This window comes from Acipenser ruthenus, chromosome 9 (assembly GCF_902713425.1).
Source record: "Acipenser ruthenus chromosome 9, fAciRut3.2 maternal haplotype, whole genome shotgun sequence".
In the NCBI taxonomy this organism is placed as follows: domain Eukaryota; kingdom Metazoa; phylum Chordata; class Actinopteri; order Acipenseriformes; family Acipenseridae; genus Acipenser; species Acipenser ruthenus.
In genome coordinates, this window is record NC_081197.1 from 53176892 (window position 1) to 53198185 (window position 21294).

The 21294-nt window shown below is 35.1% G+C and overlaps 1 protein-coding gene across 5 annotated transcripts in view; it reads left to right on the plus strand.

Annotated features, from left to right (window-relative positions):
* LOC117405182 (interleukin-1 receptor type 1-like) overlaps nucleotides 1-19890 on the plus strand; it is a 40430-nt gene extending 20540 nt beyond the window's left edge. For 4 of the 5 annotated variants that reach the window (XM_059030245.1, XM_034008032.3, XM_034008030.3 and 1 more), the window contains exons 2-11: nucleotides 4695-4766; nucleotides 5765-6020; nucleotides 8801-8984; nucleotides 10073-10238; nucleotides 10532-10594; nucleotides 12848-12977; nucleotides 13353-13498; nucleotides 13928-14071; nucleotides 16604-16771; nucleotides 17176-19890. In XM_059030245.1, the coding sequence (XP_058886228.1) occupies nucleotides 4700-4766; nucleotides 5765-6020; nucleotides 8801-8984; nucleotides 10073-10238; nucleotides 10532-10594; nucleotides 12848-12977; nucleotides 13353-13498; nucleotides 13928-14071; nucleotides 16604-16771; nucleotides 17176-17513 (1662 nt within the window). In that variant the 5' untranslated portion in view covers nucleotides 4695-4699 and the 3' untranslated portion in view covers nucleotides 17514-19890. The remainder of the gene's footprint in view (nucleotides 1-4694; nucleotides 4767-5764; nucleotides 6021-8800; nucleotides 8985-10072; nucleotides 10239-10531; nucleotides 10595-12847; nucleotides 12978-13352; nucleotides 13499-13927; nucleotides 14072-16603; nucleotides 16772-17175) is intronic. The other variant, XM_059030244.1, reaches the window with a different exon arrangement.
* Nucleotides 19891-21294: the final 1404 nt, after the last annotated feature.

Here is a 21294-nt window from a genome sequence, read left to right on the forward strand (position 1 = left end):
GACATTCTTTGACTTGCGTCAGAGATGGCTAAATTTTGTCAGCCCTCGGCTTTGTTTGAGTTGCTATGTGTTTATCACTTCATCAGTCACAGAAGGCTCAGGTGTTGTCATCCATCAAATCAACAGTACGAAGGTCACTTTTGAAATAAGGACATAAAGGATGTGTTGCAATAAGAATACCTCTGTTAAGAAAGGGGAACAAGACTAAAAGGCTAAAATATGCACAAGAACAATGGTAAATAGTGCTTTGGACTGTTGATGGATGGACAACGACACCTGTGCCTTCTGCCAGTCCTGTTGTCAATTAAACCCTTGTCTTCTTTCTATTCCTTAAAGATATTATCTTCAAGTATTGCTCATCCTTGTTAGACAGCTTTTTTCTCAATGTTTTTCCTTCCTTATGCACGTCAAGGTTGTTATAATAGTAGAAAACACTAGTGGAGGCTTTGAGTAAATTGTTGATTATTATTATTATTTATTGTAAGTATTTATCAAGGGCGACAATTGTTACAAGATATTACATTATTTTTTACATACAATTACCCATTTATACAGTTGGGTTTTTACTGGAGCAATCTAGGCAAAGTACCTTGCTCAAGGGTACAGCAGCAGTGTCCCCTACCAGGGACTGAATCCACGACCCTCAAGAGTCAAGAGTCCAGAGCCCTAACCACTACTCCACACTGCTGCCCATGAATTGATGCTCATAATGCATCAGAGTAGAAAAATGCAAATGTCTAAGACTTGCACAGACTTGCACAGCAGTGTATACTTGAAAAAAACAGATGCCTTTGAGAAAAATGTCAGCCAAAGTTCTAAAGGATGCCAGGAAGCGTATAAATTCTGTTGAAGTCTGTTTAACCAAACAGGAAGTGAATCATTCCAATACAAACATTGAACAATGGACATAGGAGTCTACAATATTAATTGTGATCATTTTTAGTGGTGGGTAATGTTTCTCCTTATATTTTTAATTAGTATTAGTACTAAATTGATTGCCTTTAAGGAGTTTACCTTCAGGATTCCTCAGTATATTTAGTGCATTTTTCCTGTGTGACACAGGCTTTGTTGCCAATAATAACATTTTAAAACATGTATGTGGTGTTGTGATGGAGTACACCCCACTCGTGTGTTTTATGTTAGTTATGTTATTATTTATTATTATATAAATGTATTGTTTGTGTGTTATTTTATTGTTAATTGTTCTTGAAGCATGGGCGGGGTTAAAGTCGTGCAGAATGTGACTGTCTCCAGATCGATTGATTTATTATTAATTTGGAGATGGTCACATGTATATAAACCTGCAGCTTTGGCTGATTGAGGTTAGTGGAGGGTGGCAAATGTTTTTTTAGATTTCAACAAACAAAACCCCAAATAGGTTATTATCAAAGTTTTACTTAAAACATATCTGAAATTAAATACACAGTTAATAATGCTACAGCAAGGTGGAATGCTTGCTGTTTATATATATATATATATATATATATATTATATATATATATATAAAATAACACAGAAATACTGTTCTTGAAGCACTTTTTATAACTAGGCCAGATGTTTTACATACAGGGGTATCTTAGAAGTGCTAAAAAAATGTGCGCAAGGGATGAAAAAATGAAACACTTGTGGAAGCTGATTTACTCGCTTACTTCAAGAAATCGCTTGATGAGGTTCTTGCTTGGATCAATAAACAACCAAATGAGCAAGATGTAACATTTCTTATGTTTTTCAAAGTCACATACAACATAACACCTCCATGAATCTATACTGCTCAAATCTTTTAGAAAGTAAAACAAGTAAACACAGAGTATAATGCTTAACTTGACTAGCCTGATTGATTCATGTACATTGTAAAACTTTTTTTTTTTTTTTTTAAATAAACACAGTAATGTGTTACATTAGGGAATACGCACAAATGCTATATTCCTTCATTTTAAACAATATGCGTTAATTTTACATTTATATAGTGTTAGATATTTTGAAAATCTCCACTTCCAAATAATTTAATAAAAAATAGTTAAGCAGATAAAAAATGTATTTCTGTTAAAGAAGTCCTTTACTAAAAAAGCTGCTAACATACGCAATTCAATAGTGAAAAGTTAAAATTTAAGGATTATATTGAATGCTACATTTCTAAAACAAACAGGCCACTAATGTAGATGCCTTCCTCTTACGTGTTATATTAGAACAGAATTTAAGCGTATTCAAGCCAAATGTCTCCGTCAAAACAACGCCCATAAGAACATATCACATTTTACTAGTGAGAGGAGGCCGTTCAGCCCACAATGCTCGTTTGGTTGTTAAAAGTCTTGCACATAAAGTAAATTAGACAAAAGACAACCACTCTGGCTACTATAATAAACGAAGTACTTTTTATCGGTTTCCTGCTGAACCTGTCTGCATTCCTCTGCATTTGAAGCATCACACTGATCCTGTTAGGGAAACCGAAATGCTGGCAATGAAGTCTATATTCATTCTGGTCTTTCCATCGCTCATGCATACAATTCAAAACACAGGACTTTCACAGCTAACACATTACATGCACATAAAATACTGATTACCACAAAATCCAAACAATATAAAAACATTGCTGACATTTTCGACATGTAGAATTTTAATGACACATGTCGGCAAATTATATTTTTGCAGCTTCTAGCAAATGCACTATAATGACAAAATAAACAAGCACCAATGAACTCCCTTTTGATCAGCTTCTAGCACATTCCTGTTTTATGTGTTATCTTTGCTGTCACTTTTCTTTTTAAGTAATATTCACCGAGATTCACTTAAACTAAAAGACCGCAAGAAACCACAGTAAAAGTAAACTTCGGCAAAGAGATCGGGGTGGCGATCTGAAAGATGTTTCAATAAACTGGTGGCATTTCCTCCTTTGTTTTTCACTAATTTAAAACACTCGACATTTTGACTGTCCGCCTTCAACCAGATTATCATTGTCATTTGGCTAAAATCCCAAATAGTTCCACATCGAGCTTCTTTCTCCGGCATTTGTCATGACTGCTGCAGTAATTGAATTCCCAGAACACGCTAAGCGGAAACGAGTAAGCTTAGTTCATATTGTTTTACAGAGTTTAGTTTTAAAAGCTAAAAAAAAAACACAGTATCGAAAAACCGCGATACTTTGATATTTTATATATTACCCTGATATTACGTATCATAGGATTTTGGTATCATGATACACCGTAGGTTTCGATATACTGCGCAACAATAGCACATAGCAGTGTTAACCAACTTTTCTGGCAAGTTTCACCCACCCACAGGATCCTTGGTTTCAGCTAATAGGCTTGTAGTGGTGCAGTAACACACTTGTCTGATAGTAGACATGAAAAGGGGCCGCCAACAAAATGGAAGACAGGTTTGGACCAAGCCTTTCAATTGGAAACACTTTACAAGTCAATTAAAGGTAGAATTCTTCACCGGGCTAAGAGGATTCTTCATACAGCTGACAGAAAGTATTTTCAGTTTTAAGTTAATTTTGAAGAAATTAACTAAGAAGTAATAACAGTGATATCAACCAAGATTATATTAAAAAAAAAACAAAAAAAAAAATGGGTTTGTTTTATTAAACAGTGACATTAGTTTGCTAATTAGATGCAATATATATATATATATATATATATATATATATATATATATAATCACTTTTTTGTTAAAGCACAAGTTTCACTAATTAAACGGGAGAAGTACACAAGGTTGTGATAATCTATTGGATAATCTAGATAAATTAATGCACCTCAAGTTTGTATTTCGTCTATTATTCGTATTGATAAAACAAGGAAGATGTTACTTGGCTCATAATGTTATAGCTAGCTATTTGCTTGTGTTTTATTTTTATTTTATTTTTTTCAGTCAGAATGTTGATAAAGTAATAATTATCTACTTATTATGTGTTCATTTTTAGTGTGGGTGAAACCAGGGTTAACATTATAACAAAACCGGAGCTGACATTCTCCATGACAGATTAAATTTTACTTTTGGTCTATAAAATAAACTTCATACCTTTAAATTGTATTCACGTTGTTCTGTACTGTAGGTGTTTGTAATCCACTGTCCAATACGATTTGCATTGTGGGCCTCACGCGTATCTACATGGGGCGGGACAGTCATTAGCAATGGTTTCCCGCTTTATGAAAGATAATATACGTGTTTAAAAATAACTAATACCGGTAATTATGTATGTGTTCACTCAGGGTATCAGAAAAATGCTACTGCAAATTAAGAGTTTTGGTAGCAAAATGCTCCCAAATATACGTTAAATTCGAGCTTTGATTATTATAGTTGACGGGCACTTGAACTGCATCAGATTCTAGCATCCTAATACTGAAGTTTGCGAGACGTATCGTAACATTGACACTATACGTGCCCACACAAAGTGGAGTGTAGCCCCCTCAAATCTTTGCCTAGCCCTCCGACAGCTCAACACTTTAGTACATCTACCCCTGAGTGTAGGGTAATTACATGATGATTCTGAAAACCGAAAGGTAAAAACACAGACTTGTGGTAATGGGATTTTGGGCATCACATCTCAAGGGCAAACTAAGTGACAAAACCACAGAAAATAGCTTGCATTGGGTTTGTTGTGTTTTTTTTTTGTTTTTTTTTAAGCTGTTTTGTGTAACAGAATTTTGTAGTGTGTGATGTGAGTTTCAATAATGCTCTTTATATCTGTTTTACAGTTACCATGGCCACTACACTGTTGACAATCCTTTTAATTGCATGTGGTTATGTCATCTGTGAAATCAATGAAGGTAAGTACCAAAAAAAATATTAATGGTTTTACCAACTCGTATACTATATTCAGATCTAGAGAGAGTTTAAACCACTGCCTGTAAAATCTTAGGTTTAGAGGAGGTTAAATCTAATTATTTGCAAGTATGTGTCAATGATACTGTGTAAAGATGTATAATCACTGTGCACTTAATTAATTGGGAGGTTTTTCAGGTGATTGCAGATATTAAAAACACAAAACAAGTGTTGTAGATTTTAACTATCTCAGAAACGTCTAATCAGTCATATTGTTAGAATGCCTCATGGGGGATTATTTAAAAAAATAACAAGTGTTCAGATTTATATCAGATGATGTATGTTTTTTATTAAATATTATTGTTTTCCTTTATACTGTATGGCTCCCTTCCCAAACATATTCCAGCTACAACTTGAAGTACATTTTAGCATTTGATCCTGGAGTAGAGATGTTATTATCAAAGTGAAAAGAAACATGACAGGATCAGCAGTAAATCAATAGCCTAGTAGAGGGTACCTTTATGACAGCACAAAAGAACAGCTCAACCCAATCAAATCTAAACCCCCCATAGTCTCATTTATCTAGCTGTGTACTGGGGGTACGTATTGTATGATACATTTTACAAACTGACTGAAAAATGCTTCTCATTACTGAGTTCTCATTATTGTGCAGGCTCCTAGAGGGTTATCATAATCCTTAGGATTAATAAAGCATAAAAGAAAGAAAAAAACACATGAAGTTTGTGCAAGATGTTGTTTAAGGTTGTTTGACAACACTGTATTTACAAATGATTTGTTTCAATGCACTGGTACAGTAAAACCTGAATTAACCTGTAACCCAAGGGATTGAATATGGCTGCTTATCCGTGCTGTGTCCGTCATTCACTGGCACTGAAAAGAAAAGTTAGTTCATCACACAACTGCTTAGTTAAGAAGGTCCCCAATACAGGTTTTACTGTATTAAAAAATCACATATTTTACTTTAGTATTGATTCTTTTTTAGAACACTGTGCGGACTACGGGGTGGACTTCCATCGCTCCTATGTTGTTCAAGGAGAAGCTGCAGTGTTAAACTGCACACTGCTAGATCCCTTATTATTGGAACTTGTAGGTAATAATACCTATAATATCACCTGGTATAAAAGTGAAACAGGGAAAGAGTTCTTTGGAGATGGAGACACAATACGTGCGATTGATGAGCTCCTTTGGTTTCTCCCAATCTCTCTGACCGACACAGGGCACTATGTGTGCGTTCTCAGGTAAACCCTTTACATTGTGCATTTATATGACACTAAAAAATGACACCTCGGTTTGAACTCATAAGTAGGCTTCCATTTAGATGAACTGTAGTTGGTTTTGTTGGTACAGTACTATATTTTCAACAGATGAAGTGTCTAATTCAGAACAATATGATTCTGAAACTATCACTTGCCGAGAGACGACACCTGGACTGTAATACAGTACATACTTTTAAATCCGGTATGTATTGTAGCATTATGTAAAATTCCCCATTAACGATCCAACAGCAAAATGAAATCAAAATGTTACCCATGCACAGAACTGCATAAAATGTAAAAGGCAATGCAATTTAGCAAAAGATTTAAAAAAAACAACAGTTTCCAGAATTTTTATTCATGTGAAGCGCTCTGCGTCAATTTTTATTGTGAAAGGCTCTATATTAAAAATAAAGATTATTATTATTATTATTATTATTATTATTATTATTATTATTATTATTATTATTATTATGAGAATTGATTTGTTTCTTAATACAAGGACGGTAAAACGCAACTTATGTGTAGCTGAGTGTCGTATAACTGAGTGCTGACTGTAGTTGAGTTAGTGGTAGGCAATGGAAATTATAAAATGGTTTGGATAAATTAAATGTCATGATTGGCTGAAGATGATCACATGACAGTGCAGTAAGAATTGTCTTATGCCCAGCTAGGGGCAAATGACTTCTGAAGCTCAAAGCGCGCTGGATCAACAGCTTTAAAAAAAATTCTCACCTCCATGTAGGCAGATTAAGACTTGGGGCCAAATAGATATTCAACATTTTTATAACATTTTAAATTAGAATTGTTAAAAAAAAAAAAAAAAAAGTGATAATCAATTGCCGTGAATTTATTTTCTTTACAATCTCAATCAAACTTCTAGATAAGTGAAGCAAAGTGATACATGTGTAAACCTCAAAAGCCGCGGTTTGCATGCATGGAATTATGAGAAACGTCCAAACGAGTAACACACCCTTGCTGTAAAAATGCTTGTACAGAATTAATGTTAATACTGTATTACTTTGAATTACCGCCACCCTTGAATAAGCACCGCACTCAGATATCAGATTTGTAATAGACGCCCTCGAATAAACGCCGCTCTCAATAATAAAACATGTATATTTTGTTCCCTACCCCGGCTCCAATAAATGCAGCACTTAATAAAGAGACACATACAAAACACAGTATGGCAAAACATTACAAATAGAAACAAAATTAATTAAGTAAACTTGAATCCAATGTATTTAAAAGAATGCAGTTACACACTGGAGCATACCAGTATTTTACTGTAAAGTTCATGGAACCCTGTGACAGGATGGCGTTTTAATTTATTTTTGTACCAAGGTATTTTTTGTTGACTCCAAGACACAAACAAACCCAAACAAAAAAAAAGAATTCCGTAGGTACACAGCACTATGTACTGCTACAGCAGCACTAATATATATATATATATATATATATATATATATATATATATATATATATATATACTGAGCATCAAAAGAAACGTATCACTTATATTTGGATAAAATTCTCTAGATGTGATCGAAAAATGACAAACTCTTGGACAGGTGCTGTGACTCTTGGTCTCCTAGTTCGTGGCCTGTCAGTGACAGAGTGTGTCTGGTTATACCCTCTCGCCAGGTTTGAAATTGCACCCAAGCACCCAAGACAGCGAGCCACAGTACGCTGCCCTAGTCCAGCCTCTAACATGCTGATTGCACGAAGGCGCTGCTCTCTTGACAGACGTAGCATATTGTTTTGTTTTCTGTGAATTGCTTTTATTCAAGCTTGCAATTTCAACAGCTGAAATCACTCCATATCCAGTGTCCAATCAACTGTCTCACTAATTAGGTGATTAAGTGCATATGCTTCAGTCATAGTCACTCAAGCGTGTCATGGTCAAGGATGAATGATGGAGTGATTAAAAAGAAACCAAAAACATTTTGTCAGTGTCCATCATTTATATACCTTATTTTTTTTTCCAAAAATAAATGTGTTATAATAGTGATAAGTTTCTTTTTGATGCTCGGTATATTTAGGAATTAGCAAGACAAGTAATACATTTTAGTTGTAATGCAGGAGCTGTATGATTATTATTTAAGTTTCTTGAATGCATTTCTGTTTTGGTTGTATGCATGGTAAATGTGCAAATACCCAGGCGTGCACATTTAATAACAACACAGTGCTGACACTAAGGTACCAGCAATGGTAGCCCTAGTGTCACATTTAATACACAAAACAAAACAAAGCTAAAAATAAAAAAAAGTTTGCCACACAAAATGGCGAGCGCTAGTCTTACTAAAAGAAACGTCCCGCTCCAGGAACCAACTACCCTACGGTAACCCTCTCTATACTTGTTTTCAGATCCACGTCCCCTAAACTGATGTATTACTGTTGCGTCCGAAGTCGCGAACCCACTGCTCAAATGGTCACCTAGCAACGCGTCTCCGCTGCTTTCCCAAAGGCAGACACACAGACAGACACACACACACTCCACGAACCAGCGAGAGCTCCCTATCACAACGCCTTCCTCAAATACCGCAATAAAAAATTGCGCCTTTCGAAAACCATAGTATATCTAATTACCGCCGCCCTTGAATAAGTGCTGCAGATGTTTTTAGCAATTTAAAATAAACGCTGCAGCGTTAATTCAAAGTAATACGGTATTAACAGTGCTGTGTAACATACTAATGTTAGAAATAATGCTGACCCCTGCTGGTGAGACAGTTACTTTTTAATCACATTTTCTTTTGTCCTTATAGAACTTCTACTATTTGCATTAAGCAAGCTATATCTCTTGAAGTAAAAGAGACAAAGAAGGACAACTGCATTCACACTTTCACATATTTGCAAGTGCTACCAGCTTCATCCAATGATAATGTGGTTTGTCCAGATGTGAATATCTTCATGGATAAGTCAGACAGTTATGAGTTTCTTTGGTACAAGGTAAGTTATATACGGAACTGAGAGACTGTGTGTGATCATCTGTCATTTAATAGCAGATTCTGTATGTAACTACACATTATAGTTTAATAAAGAGGATTTCTAAAATTTAGACGTTTATAGGGGTTGTCATTACTGTTTGAGCAGACCCCATGAGTGCTATCAGCAGTATTTTTTGCATTGACTTGATGGGAACCTATTTTCAAGCCTCTGTAAATTCTAAGGCATAAACCTGACACAATATTCAAGAGGAATTTTGCAATTTGTTACATTATTGTCAGGCTGGTAAAAACAGGAGTCACACAAAACAAAATTAGATTAAGCCATTTTACACACTTTCATTGTTGGTTAACACAAAGGTAAACAAAACACCTGCAGTCTTCAGACTGTTTTAAAGGAAAGAGACAAGTTTCTCTGGTACAGATACCAACATATAACATAACACTTCTTATCCAAACTGTCCCACATCCCAACCCTGACTAGGCCATCTGTAGCCTTTTATATCCCACCTGGATGATTTTTTTAAACAAATTGAGTAATTGATTATCGAATTGACCAACCAATCAAGGCCATAGTCTCCCCCATTCCAGCCACATTCTCATCCAGCTGGAATGAAGGGATCAGGGACTGACCCCTTCCAGCCATATTCTTATCCAGCTGGAATGAAGGGATCCAGGGACCAACCCATTCCAGCCACATTCTCATCCATATGGAAAGAAGGGATTCAGGGACTGACCCATTTCTGGTTTTATACTAGATAATGATAGTCTTCTGTAAATTGATATTTGCTGTGAAATAGCAATGTAGAGGGTTCATATTTTGCAACTGTAAACTGTAAGCAGGAGTAAGAAATCCAAACAAAGCACAGGAAGCAAGACTGGTCTGTAACAAGATTACAGCCTAACCTGGGGGCTTGAAACAGTGCTGGAGTCTCAGTGTAACCAACACTGCAATGTGCTTGGTACAAAACGGTCCCAAATTAAATGATCTTTTTTGTCTAAACAGACATAAACAATCATTTTAATAATATGAGTTTACATTTGAGTCTTTCAAGAAAATGTCATTCAGGATTGTGAATTTTTGTCATTCAGGATTGTGAGCTGATAGAAAATGTCAACAGATATCGATACAACAACGACAAGCTATTAATCCGCACAGTGGAAACTGAAGACAAAGGAAATTATACCTGTGTGGTGACATTTAATTTAAACAGGACACAGTATAAAGCATCCAGAACCATACACATTGATGTAAAAGGTACATGAATATTGTTGTACATTAAAGTATAAATAGACTACAGGAAATGGAAACATCTGCATAGATTATTGTGGGCCCTATTCAGAAAGCTTTAGCTCATCATGAATAACAGTCTACAATAGATTCATGAATATCAATTGTAAAAAAGTTGCCTGAAATGTTATATCCTCCACAACAATTAGCATGTTAGAAGAGATCATAAAATGCCAATACCCCTTGTGAAGGACATTTAAAAAATGGTTAAATACCAGACTTTACTATTTATTTACTTTTTTTTTTTCTTTTTCTAATAGTGGATTATCATGTACACCCCGTTGTTATTAATCCTATCAATAATACCATTGAAACTTGGCCTGGTAAGTGATCTGTTAATACATTATATCGTACGCATGCCACACTTCACACGTTTGCATTCAGTATATCTGGAGAACAGCTTGTCCAGTTGGCATGAAACTTGGTTTTAACATTATTTAGCAGAAGTTACTGGAAATATAAGATCCTTGGGAGACTGGTATGTGGGGTTGTCTGTCTGTCTGTCTGTCTGTCCAGTCATCTGTATCACTCTTACACTTTTGCATACATCTGGAGAGCCGCTTATCGAAAATTCATGACACTTGATATTCGCAATATTTAAAATTCATGACAAGTTTTTGAGAATATCAGATTCTGTCTTATCTGTCCATACATCTGTCCATTTTTATGGTGCACTTACAGTTTTTCAAATCTCTGAAGAATTGCTTGATCAAATTGTGAGTAAGCATGTCATTGCTAATTCTTATTCTATACCATTCTGTAATGTTGGAATACTGTATGGCATGGTCATCAGCTTTTTCATCATACTGATAACTTTCACATTGAATTCAAACTATGGAGAGGGATGTATATTACTATCTAATTCCCCACATCCTCCTTTGAAACTAGAATACATTTGTTCAAAATAATTCAATAAGATTTATTGTGAGGTGGGGTCATTGTAGATTAGCATTGAATGGACCTTTTCTATGAGTCTTAATATTATTTATTTATTTATTTATTTATTTATTTATTTATTAGCAGACACCCTTATCCAGGATGACCTGCAGTTGTTACAAAATATCATTCTACTAAGTATCATATTACAAAATATCACATCACAGATAAGAGCAGCTATAAAGTACTGTAAAATCAGTAGAAAATAAGATGAAATTCAAGTAAGAGCAAAATAAAGAATACAGTGAATAATTACATTTAAGAGCGAATTAAACTAAGAGCAGTTAAACTTATAATATTTGCTTATAAGAGTAAATTCTATTAAGAGCACTGTGACAGGGTGGCTGAGTAGTGACGTCAGGCCAGATGCAGGGAGGGAAACACTCTGACAACAGGCAGTACTGCAGTTCAAATAGAAGACGCTGCACGCCGTTTATTTTAAATACAAAAATAAAAAATATTTTAAAAACAAAACACAGTGCTCACAGAGCAAAATTAAAACAGAATCTCGAACACAAACAACACGATCAGGCTGGGCAATAGCCTTCACTGATCCTTTGATTTTTTAAAGTTTTGTTTCTCTGTCGCTCCTCTCGCTCCTAACACCCCACCCTGAGTGCAGAGAGCTGCAGGCTTTTATGCAGGTGACCATCTCCCGATTAGCAACAAATTAATCACTTAACTAATTTGGGAGATGGCCACCTTCTGCACGAGGTCTTTAAATTACTGTGGATGGGTTTCCCATCCACGCTATCAAACATTACAAAATATTTCAGCTACACCGTCAAACATATGCATAAATACAAATAAACAATAACAAAACATACGGCGCACAGCTCTCGCCGTCATATTTACACAATAACTAAATACAAAAACAAATAAATACAAAACAATAACCTGCACAGGGGCGGAGGGGAGACCCTGTTCTAAAAATAAACAAAACACTGTACAGGGTTCCTCACCCTGTTACAGTGACGGATTACCTTATTTTAAAATCAAAATGCATGTTAGCCAGAGCACATGTAAGACCTTCAGTCACTTTAAAAGCATCAGTAGCTGGCTTTATGTGGAGGGTCCTTTGTTTTTCTGTCTCTTGTACATAAACTGCCTTGAAACTGGGGGTGGAACATGTGTTTATCTTTTAGATCCCTCACTACAGTGCTCCCCCGCTTTATAGTGCTAAAGTCAGGAGTCATAGTTACAAGACCATGTTATTTGTGTTCAGCCTTATTACGAGAATGAAAGGGCAAGAGAAACGGCATTATGGAGCTAATGGGAGCCACAATCATACTGCCTTATAACCAGTTCCAGAGTATAAAACTTGTCTCCTCTTTAAAAGTATACAAAGGATAGTAATTACCAAGCCATCTCACAAGTGCAGTGGTATCCCAAAATGTAATCCACTTTTTTAGGCTACGACTAGGCCTTGATCACTAAATATATTGGTATCCCTAAATTGAAAATGGTCTCCTTATTTATTATAGGAAAAATATTTTTCTTTTTTCTGGGCCACATTTGAATTTTGTACCAGGTGTGACAGTCACCATTGCAAAGGTGAAAATCACTAACATGCTTGTTTTCCCAGTGTGTCTGTTTTAACAAAACTAACCAATAACTGCTGTTGTTTTTTTGTCTTGCAGGATCCCCTTTCAACATAGTCTGTAAAGTGTTTACAGGGTTTTATGGAGAAAATGATCTTACCGATGCATGGTGGAGTGTAAATGATACATATATTGAAAATAGTAGTCGAATTACAGTAGGAAACCAACAGTATGTGAAGTTCATTCCTATAACTTATACCAAAGACATATTTGTGTCTCATTTTCAGTTGTCTGCGATTTTGTAAAAAAACTATTGACCGTAAACTGCGTCACAGGGACAATAGTTGGATCTATTTTTGGTTATGTGATGAGGTTTTAACCAATCACATGCCAGCATTTCTAAGGACTGATTCATAAATAGTATGGTACCTCAGTTTTAATGAAAATGTGGGTTTATCTTATGAAAATATCTAATTTAAGAGTATGTCTTAATAACAAAAAAATAAAACAAAACTGAAAAAATTAAGATCCTTATCCATCTTTTTATCCATCTTATCTTTTTGGACCCATTTAAGAACTGTTTATCCTATTTTCTGTTCCCCAGGGAAATCAACACACAAATTGGCCAGATGGTTGAAGTTCAGCTAATTATTACTGAATTAAAGGAGGAGGATTTTGGCGCTAACTTCAGCTGCTTTGCTATAAATGGAAGAGGTAGTGCTGTTGCATACTTCCTGCTGAAGCCTGCAGGTACATCTTGTTTTCATCATATTAGACATGCAAATAAAACTAAAACGTAGGAGCTTTTTTATTGACTGAGACAGAAGGAGATCTGTCAAATTTCACTATAACTAAATGGTACAGACAGCAAGTACAGGTTTATCTGTCATTTAAATATCGCTGCAGTGCATGCCACAAACTCTCAAAGGTAAGTTCTATAGTAGACTGAGTAGTCCAATATTGAAAAATGTACACTGGTTGTGGTGGTGTTGGTGCCGTGTCAAACCAAAAAAGAGTAGACAGCCATCTCACCCACTACAGGGCACTGTTGTCTTTTGAAATATTTTTTTGCTTACGTAAAGTTGAGTTTTATAAAAATACTGTTACTGAATATGTACTATTACACTGCTGTGCTAAGCGAAAAAGGCAATTCCTTGATCATTGTCTGTTTTTATGCAGGGCCCAGTTTTATGGTTTATGTTGGACTGACTTTTGCCATACTTGCATTACTCACCATTACAAGTTTGGGCACCTACAAGATTTTCAAGATTGATATTGTCCTCTGGTATAGAAAATCAAGTCATCTTATTACAAAAAATCAAGGTATGTCCTGTTTCACCAACTTTAGAATATGTCATAAAGATCTTTCCATGAAGTGCAATTAACAGTGTTTTTTGCAAACAATTTAATAAATCTGCTACAAAACCAGTAAAAAGTTACTCAGAAGCCATTGATGTCTGGATTGTTTGGATATTTTTATACATGTCTTTTTTGCAGTTCATTTTCATTTCACATTGGGATCACATCCTCTCCCTTATAAGATTTTATCACTGTACATTTTTACAATAATCTTATTGCACTTTGCTATGCTTTTACTATGGAAAACTTTTGTAAGGGCTGTTTGTAATTGTGACAAAGATGGCTGCACGAGTGACATCAGATCAGAAACACAAACCAAAACAAGGACTGGCGGGGCAAAACTGAGACGCTACGGTACTCAGAGCATTTATTAAATAATAGAAAAATGAAGAGTTTTACAAAACAGAACAAACAGACTCACAAAACAAAAGGGCACGTTGGCCAAAACAAACAAACAAACAGGCGGAACAAACAAGTAAGTACCGTGCTGGTGTAGACCCAGCACGTTTTAGCAGTTGTTTTCTATTCACTTTAAAGATGTACTTTCCTTCACCACCAGAGGGATTAACTGGCTAACAATTATTATATTATCCTTTGGTCACAGTCCGCACGGATTTACTAAGTCTGTGTGACTGTCAGCTAGTTAGATAATCAGTAGCTGACAGTCACGCATTCTCACGAGGAATTTAAAACAGATAACAATAACAAATAATGGCGGCGACATTTCGTCCACGCCACAAACAATAATAATACAATTAAATAAGGCTTTTCACATATTTACATAAATACATACATAGGGACGGGACACTCCGCCACAGTAACCAATCTCCTCTCACAGTGTTTTAAATGGTTTGTCTGTCTGTCTGTCATCTTTACTAGGATCACTAGAAACACTAGTTTCAATTCTGCCCTTCTCTTTTTGTCGCTATATAAAAATATATAAAATAAATCCTTCAAAGAGCACTCAACTTCATTTTTTAAAAGTTTTTTAACATTCTTAAACCAGAACAACCCAAAGTGTTTTTGTGTGTTTTTACTTGCCAAAGAAAACCTAGATCATGAGCCTAATGTTAAAACTGGAGCCATCATGTAAAGTACAGTATTTATTTAAGTAGTTTAGGGTGGGAATCAAAATTGCAAATAACTACAGTATAAACTGAGAGAGAATTCTACTCTCTAAGCCATACAACAGCAGGAGGCTGTGTGGTCTGGTGGTTAAAGAAAAAGGCTTGTAACCAGGATGTCCCCGGTTCAAATCCCGGCCAATTCACTGTGTGACCTTGAGCAAGTCACTTAACCACCTTGTGTCTTTTGGGTGACATAATTGTAAGTGACTCTGCAGCTGATCCATAGTTCACACACCCTAGTCTCTGTAAGTTGCCTTGGGTAAAGGCGTCTGCTAAATAAACAAATAATAATAATAATTTACACAATAGGTCAGCATTCTGTGTAAAAATGTTGTAGGCATATTTTGATGATGCACACGAATATTCACATTAGAGGTACTCCCTCTGTATACAGTATAGCGTCCCAGGTGTGGTCTGTAATTACAGTGGATGTTGTGTTGCTCATGTGACATTTTCATGGTTAGACCCCTATGTAAAAAAAATAGTAATAATAAAAATCAGTTATTGATTAAAAATCACTGATTTGTGATCAAGGACAAAAAAACAGGATCATATCAAAAAAGATTTTGTAGGACAACACAATAGGCAGAAAGGCAGAAACATTGTTTTGTTGTAAACCCTACAGCCTGTTCAGTTACACTTTAAGCTTTCAAATGTTCTGTGAAGGATGTTAAATGTTTATATATATATATATATATATATATATATATATATATATATATTATTATTATTTATTTCTTAGCAGACGCCCTTATCCAGGGCGACTTACAATTATTACAAGATATCACATTATTTTTACATACAATTACATTATTGTTTTCACATTATTTTTACATACAATTACCCATTTATACAGTTGGGTTTTTACTGGAGCAATCTAGGTAAAGTACCTTGCTGAAGGGTACAGCAGCAGTGTCCCGCACTGGGGATTGAACCCATGACCCTCCAGTCAAGAGTCCAGAGCCCTAACCACTACTCCACACTGCTGCCCACTATGTTTATTGAAGATTATTGTTTAACTTTAAATCAACTTTCCTTACCATGTAAGATTTTTAAGATAAAAAATAGTGTCAACCACCAAACTAGAAAAATAAATTAAAAAAAGAATAAACTAAACTTAAATGTTAGCATTAATTGTTGAATTCGTACAGAAACGTTGGTCAATAAAACAAAATGATTTCAGTTTAAAGGGATTGGTTTATTTTCTTTTAGTTTTGGCACTGCCTTGTAAACTGGAACCTCACTACTTTATTGGTGTGCATCCCTCCTTAGTATTTTTTGAGGTCTGTATATTAACATACTATTTTAATCCTTGGTCCTTGTTAGGAATATTAAACAGGCCTATTTGTATTTATTGCTTGCATTCTAGATTCAGATGGAAAGATTTACGACGCATACATTATCTACCCAAGAAACCACCAGCCCAGTTCCTCAAAACATCCTACCATATTTGCACTGCAGATACTGCCACAAGTCTTGGAGAAAAAGTGTGGCTACAAACTCTTCATATTGGGAAGGGATGAGCTGCCTGGTGAAGGTGTGTTTTTAATACTGGCCAAGTTTGCACAGAGTATATCAAACATGTGATGAATCATTTCAGTAACTTCAATAAGAACCACTCAGACTGATTTGAAACATTATAAAGAGGCAAGAGAACATTGAACAGTATATGAAAATATACTTTGAAGCTGCTTTGTAATGTTATCGCTATGATGGAAGCTCTCATCAAAACTAATGGTGTCCATATAACAAGGGTGCTTTACAGCATAAACATTTTCCAAATGTTTTATTTCTTACCATTTAATTTCCATCAGCTACTGAGGGGTTTAATTTAAGAGTTTTAGTACTGGGTCCAGGAAAGCACTGACTTTAATGTTGTCTTTTGCTGATGCTCTTGTGTAATTTGCTTTTTGATCCACATTTCCCTTATATTTTATGCAGCTGTGGCAGACATTGTAAATGAAAACATACAGAACAGCAGAAGACTGATTATAGTTTACACATCCACAACGTTTGGACTGGAGGACTCGGACATTCAGCTGGAACGACAGGCAGGATTGCACGACGCCTTCATTCACAACCAAATCAAAGTCATTTTAATTGAGTTGGAGAAAATCAAAGACTATTCTGACTTTCCTGAATCAATCCGGTATTTAAAAAACAAACAAGGAGCAGTAAGATGGGAAGGAGATTTCACAGAAAAAAGTATGTCTCCGTCCTCACGGTTTTGGAAGCATGTTCGATATCACATGCCATTGAAAACGCCGGGCCTATCATGAAAAAGAATGTGCCGTTAGGGTTATAACCTCCCAGAGCTTGGAAACCTCTTTCAGGGCTCTTTCTCTGGTTAGGAGTGCATTTTATTGCCATGCTTTTTCTACTGTGAATATGATTCAGAGCAAACAAAGCTTTCTGCCCATTCACACCTACAATAGACCTGGCTATAGACTGGGAGGCAGCTAATTCATATGTCAAGGCCAGTAAAAGAGAACACACTAAATGCAGTAGCTCTGACAAAAATAATGTATGCTACAGTTTCATGAAGAAGTGTTATCTTTTATTGCAACCAGTACACACCTTTTAATGAGGATTTTTAAAAAGTTTATTGTGTTGTTACATAGTAAAAGCAACATAAGGTTAAGCATAGTGAAGGAATGATGAAATCTAAGCGACTCATTTAGTTTTATTAAGCTTTATTCACAACATTTTAATAACTGCTTTAAGATTGTTTTTGTTAAAACCTATTCTTAATAATTAAATCAAGTCTGCAGTCCTTCGATTATTGTGAATAGGACCTGTTAGTTGTTAACTAGCTTGTTAACAGATCAACAAATATGCAATTATTATTATGATTGCCACTGTTGTAAATTATATGGTTACATTATTAAATATTAACCTTTTTATTGCAGCCAGGACAAGCACAATGATATCCTGAAAAGTATCACAAAATGTCCATTTAAAATATCAAATCTAGCACTACAGAACTCTGTCTTGTTCACATCCCTTAAAAGCCATCTTTCCTGTCATTAGTCAGCCGGCTGCCTACTGACTGACAATACTGCTTTTCAGCTAGTAACCCCAAAGACACTACTCAAGTGGAATGACATAGGCACTGACACATTAAAAGGCTTCATGTAAGTAAGGCAAGCAGACTTTGAACTTTCCTTATCCTGTTATAGTATCAGAAATCATGGTTTTAAAATGAAAAGACATGTTGGTATAATTCAAGTAGCTTTAAAAACGTTGAGACCTACTGTATAAAGCAAATGGAAGTGCACAACGGGGAATATGTATTTAATACTGTGTGAATTACAACCCATTTAACAGAAATGAACAGCTAGTTGAATTGGTAAAACATAGATAAACTTGACTAAAACAAGAGACATCTATAGCAAGCAAAGCATGGGGAATAGTGCAGTGCACATTTACCATGATTATAAGGGTGCAATGTTTTTTAGAATCGTTTTTTTTTTTTTTTTTTCAATAGCAATTTATGCTTCAGCTACAATATATCAGTACAATAACCTGTGAAAACAATAATTCTATACCAGTACTATAACTGTATTCATTGTTTAAGAGATTCCACATGACATTTTACATGGATTTGAAAACAGTCGTCTAACCCAATTTTAAAATCAGCTCAACTGTTATCCAGGTTTGGACAACTGTTGAGATTTAGAAACAACATTTATTAGACATGTGCTGTACATAGTACTTTATTTGAACTTACTGAAGATGCCAAAAATAAGGTAGAGGTTGGGGAGGAGGATATAAACTCACAAGCGTGGCACAGACTGCTAAAAGTCACCCTTTTGTTTTTAAATGACTACTGCGCCCAGAATGGCTTTACATTTTTTTTCTGGATTAATGGAATGGAGTTTGGTCACTATCACCAATGACTGAGAATATTTTAGCACTACCTTCTGTAACAATTCATTTTTTCACTTTAAGGCCAAAGCAGTGTGATGGTTGGTACTGGTTAAATTGATGTATGTTCTTTTAAAACATATCTAATTGCAAAATACAGAATACCTTTTAATTTGGGTTACTGTAGCTTACTGAAAAATTGACCAAATACACTGTTCTTAAAACCAAACACTTACACAGAATGTAATGTAAAGACTAACGTCTGGAATGCACTGCTGGTAAAACTATTAAAACCTCTGTGGTTAAAGAAAAAGGCTTGTAACCAGGAGGTCCCTGGTTCAAAACCCACCTCAGCCACTGACTCATTGTGTGACCCTGAGCAAGTCACTTAACCTCCTTGTGCTCCGTCTTTCGGGTGAGACGTAATTGTAAGTGACTCTGCAGTTGATGCATAGTTCACACACCCTAGTCTCTGTAAGTCGCCTTGGATAAAGGCGTCTGCTAAATAAACAAATAATAATAATAATAATAATGTACAATACTGTATGTTTCTACTTATTACAAACCAACATTGAAACGTGGCTTATACAGACTTGGTAACGTGTCTTTTGCAAAACATAGCTCAAATGAAGACTATAAATAAATACTACAGTGTGTACCGTGGGATCCAGGTATATTTGCAACTTTCACACACATGCCTTCTATTTTGAGTGTTAATTGAATAAAATACCTGCATAGTGATTTTGGCAAATTGTGTCTGAGCCATTTAAATAAAATTTTAAAAAAATAGTATTGTTGATGTAATTTTACAATGCAATATTTTTTAATCATTTTTTTTCCTGCCTTTTATTAAAAAAAAAAAAAAAACTGGTCTGGTTTTGGCTGTAAATTAAGGTCCATACTTCTTGGGAGGTTCCCATTTTTAAGTGTTAGTAGCTCAAAGTATAAGTAGCTGTCAGTTTACGGCCTCAGTACGCTAATACGGTAGCAAAAATGTCAGCGGCCTGGATGAGAGGAAAATCATCTTCCAATCTGCTTTTAAAATACTCAATGCAGAAGTTAATTGCCATTGATTGGTACTCAATTGTAAACATGAAGGAGGACAACTTTTCTGGTTTTGAAATCTACACATTAATGAATGGATTTATTGAATACCTGCTGATAAATACTTTTTAAAGACAATTCTGAGTATCAGTAATAAGTTTTTTCACACCCCTAGTTTTAGGTTATGTGACTCCAAAGCCACATAAAGGCATATTTAGAGATACATTTTACTGAATGATTGCAAACACAGTTTAAGGAAGTGTAATAAGGGAAAATGAGTATACTTACAACTTACTACTGTCTGTTGTGTACAAAAAAAATTAAATTGTATTTTGTTATAAAACTAACATAGAAAACTCCTTAGTTCATATTTTCAACTTGATCTTACTATATAAGAAAACAATCTTCTTAAATATTTACAAATACATTTTAATGCAGAAACATAAGCCTTTATTACTTATAAAAGTGTATTGTTTCAAGTATTACAATCAGTGGTCTAGCTCCATTAACATTAACTCCAGTACTTTGGTTTTAACATCACCACAATAATTTCACTTCTACAGTTCTGCCAGATTCACCTTTAAGGCTAATATGTTTATGTGACAAATAGCACACATTTAGACATGTTACTTGACAGTACAGTGTGTGGGACAGATTTTTTGTTTTTAATATTGTGAGAACCCCCAGTTGCACAGGCAACCAATTAAGTTACCAAAGAACAACTGAGGCCTCTTGTAATACTTTTAAGGTAGTTTAAGATTTGGTGTTTTCTTTACTCTGAAAGAAGCAGTGCTAATAATGACTTTAAGTAACTGTGGCACGGTAGCCTCCTAGCCCAGATGTTAATTATTATTTTTATTTTTTTATTTTATTTCTTAGCAGATGCCCTTATCCAGGGCGACTTACAGTCGTAGACAAAAAATACATTTCAAGAATCAGTACAAGTATTAATACAATTAAGAGCAAGATAAAATACAATCACTTCGGTTCTAGCAAGTACAAGTATATGACAAAATACGATTCAATAACGGAGCAGATAATAGTGTCAGTGATCAGTTACATCAGGATATAATTAAATACAAAATACTACAGATTAAATAACACTTGACAGATTACAGTACTCTAAAGTACAGGGTTAAATGCAGTAAA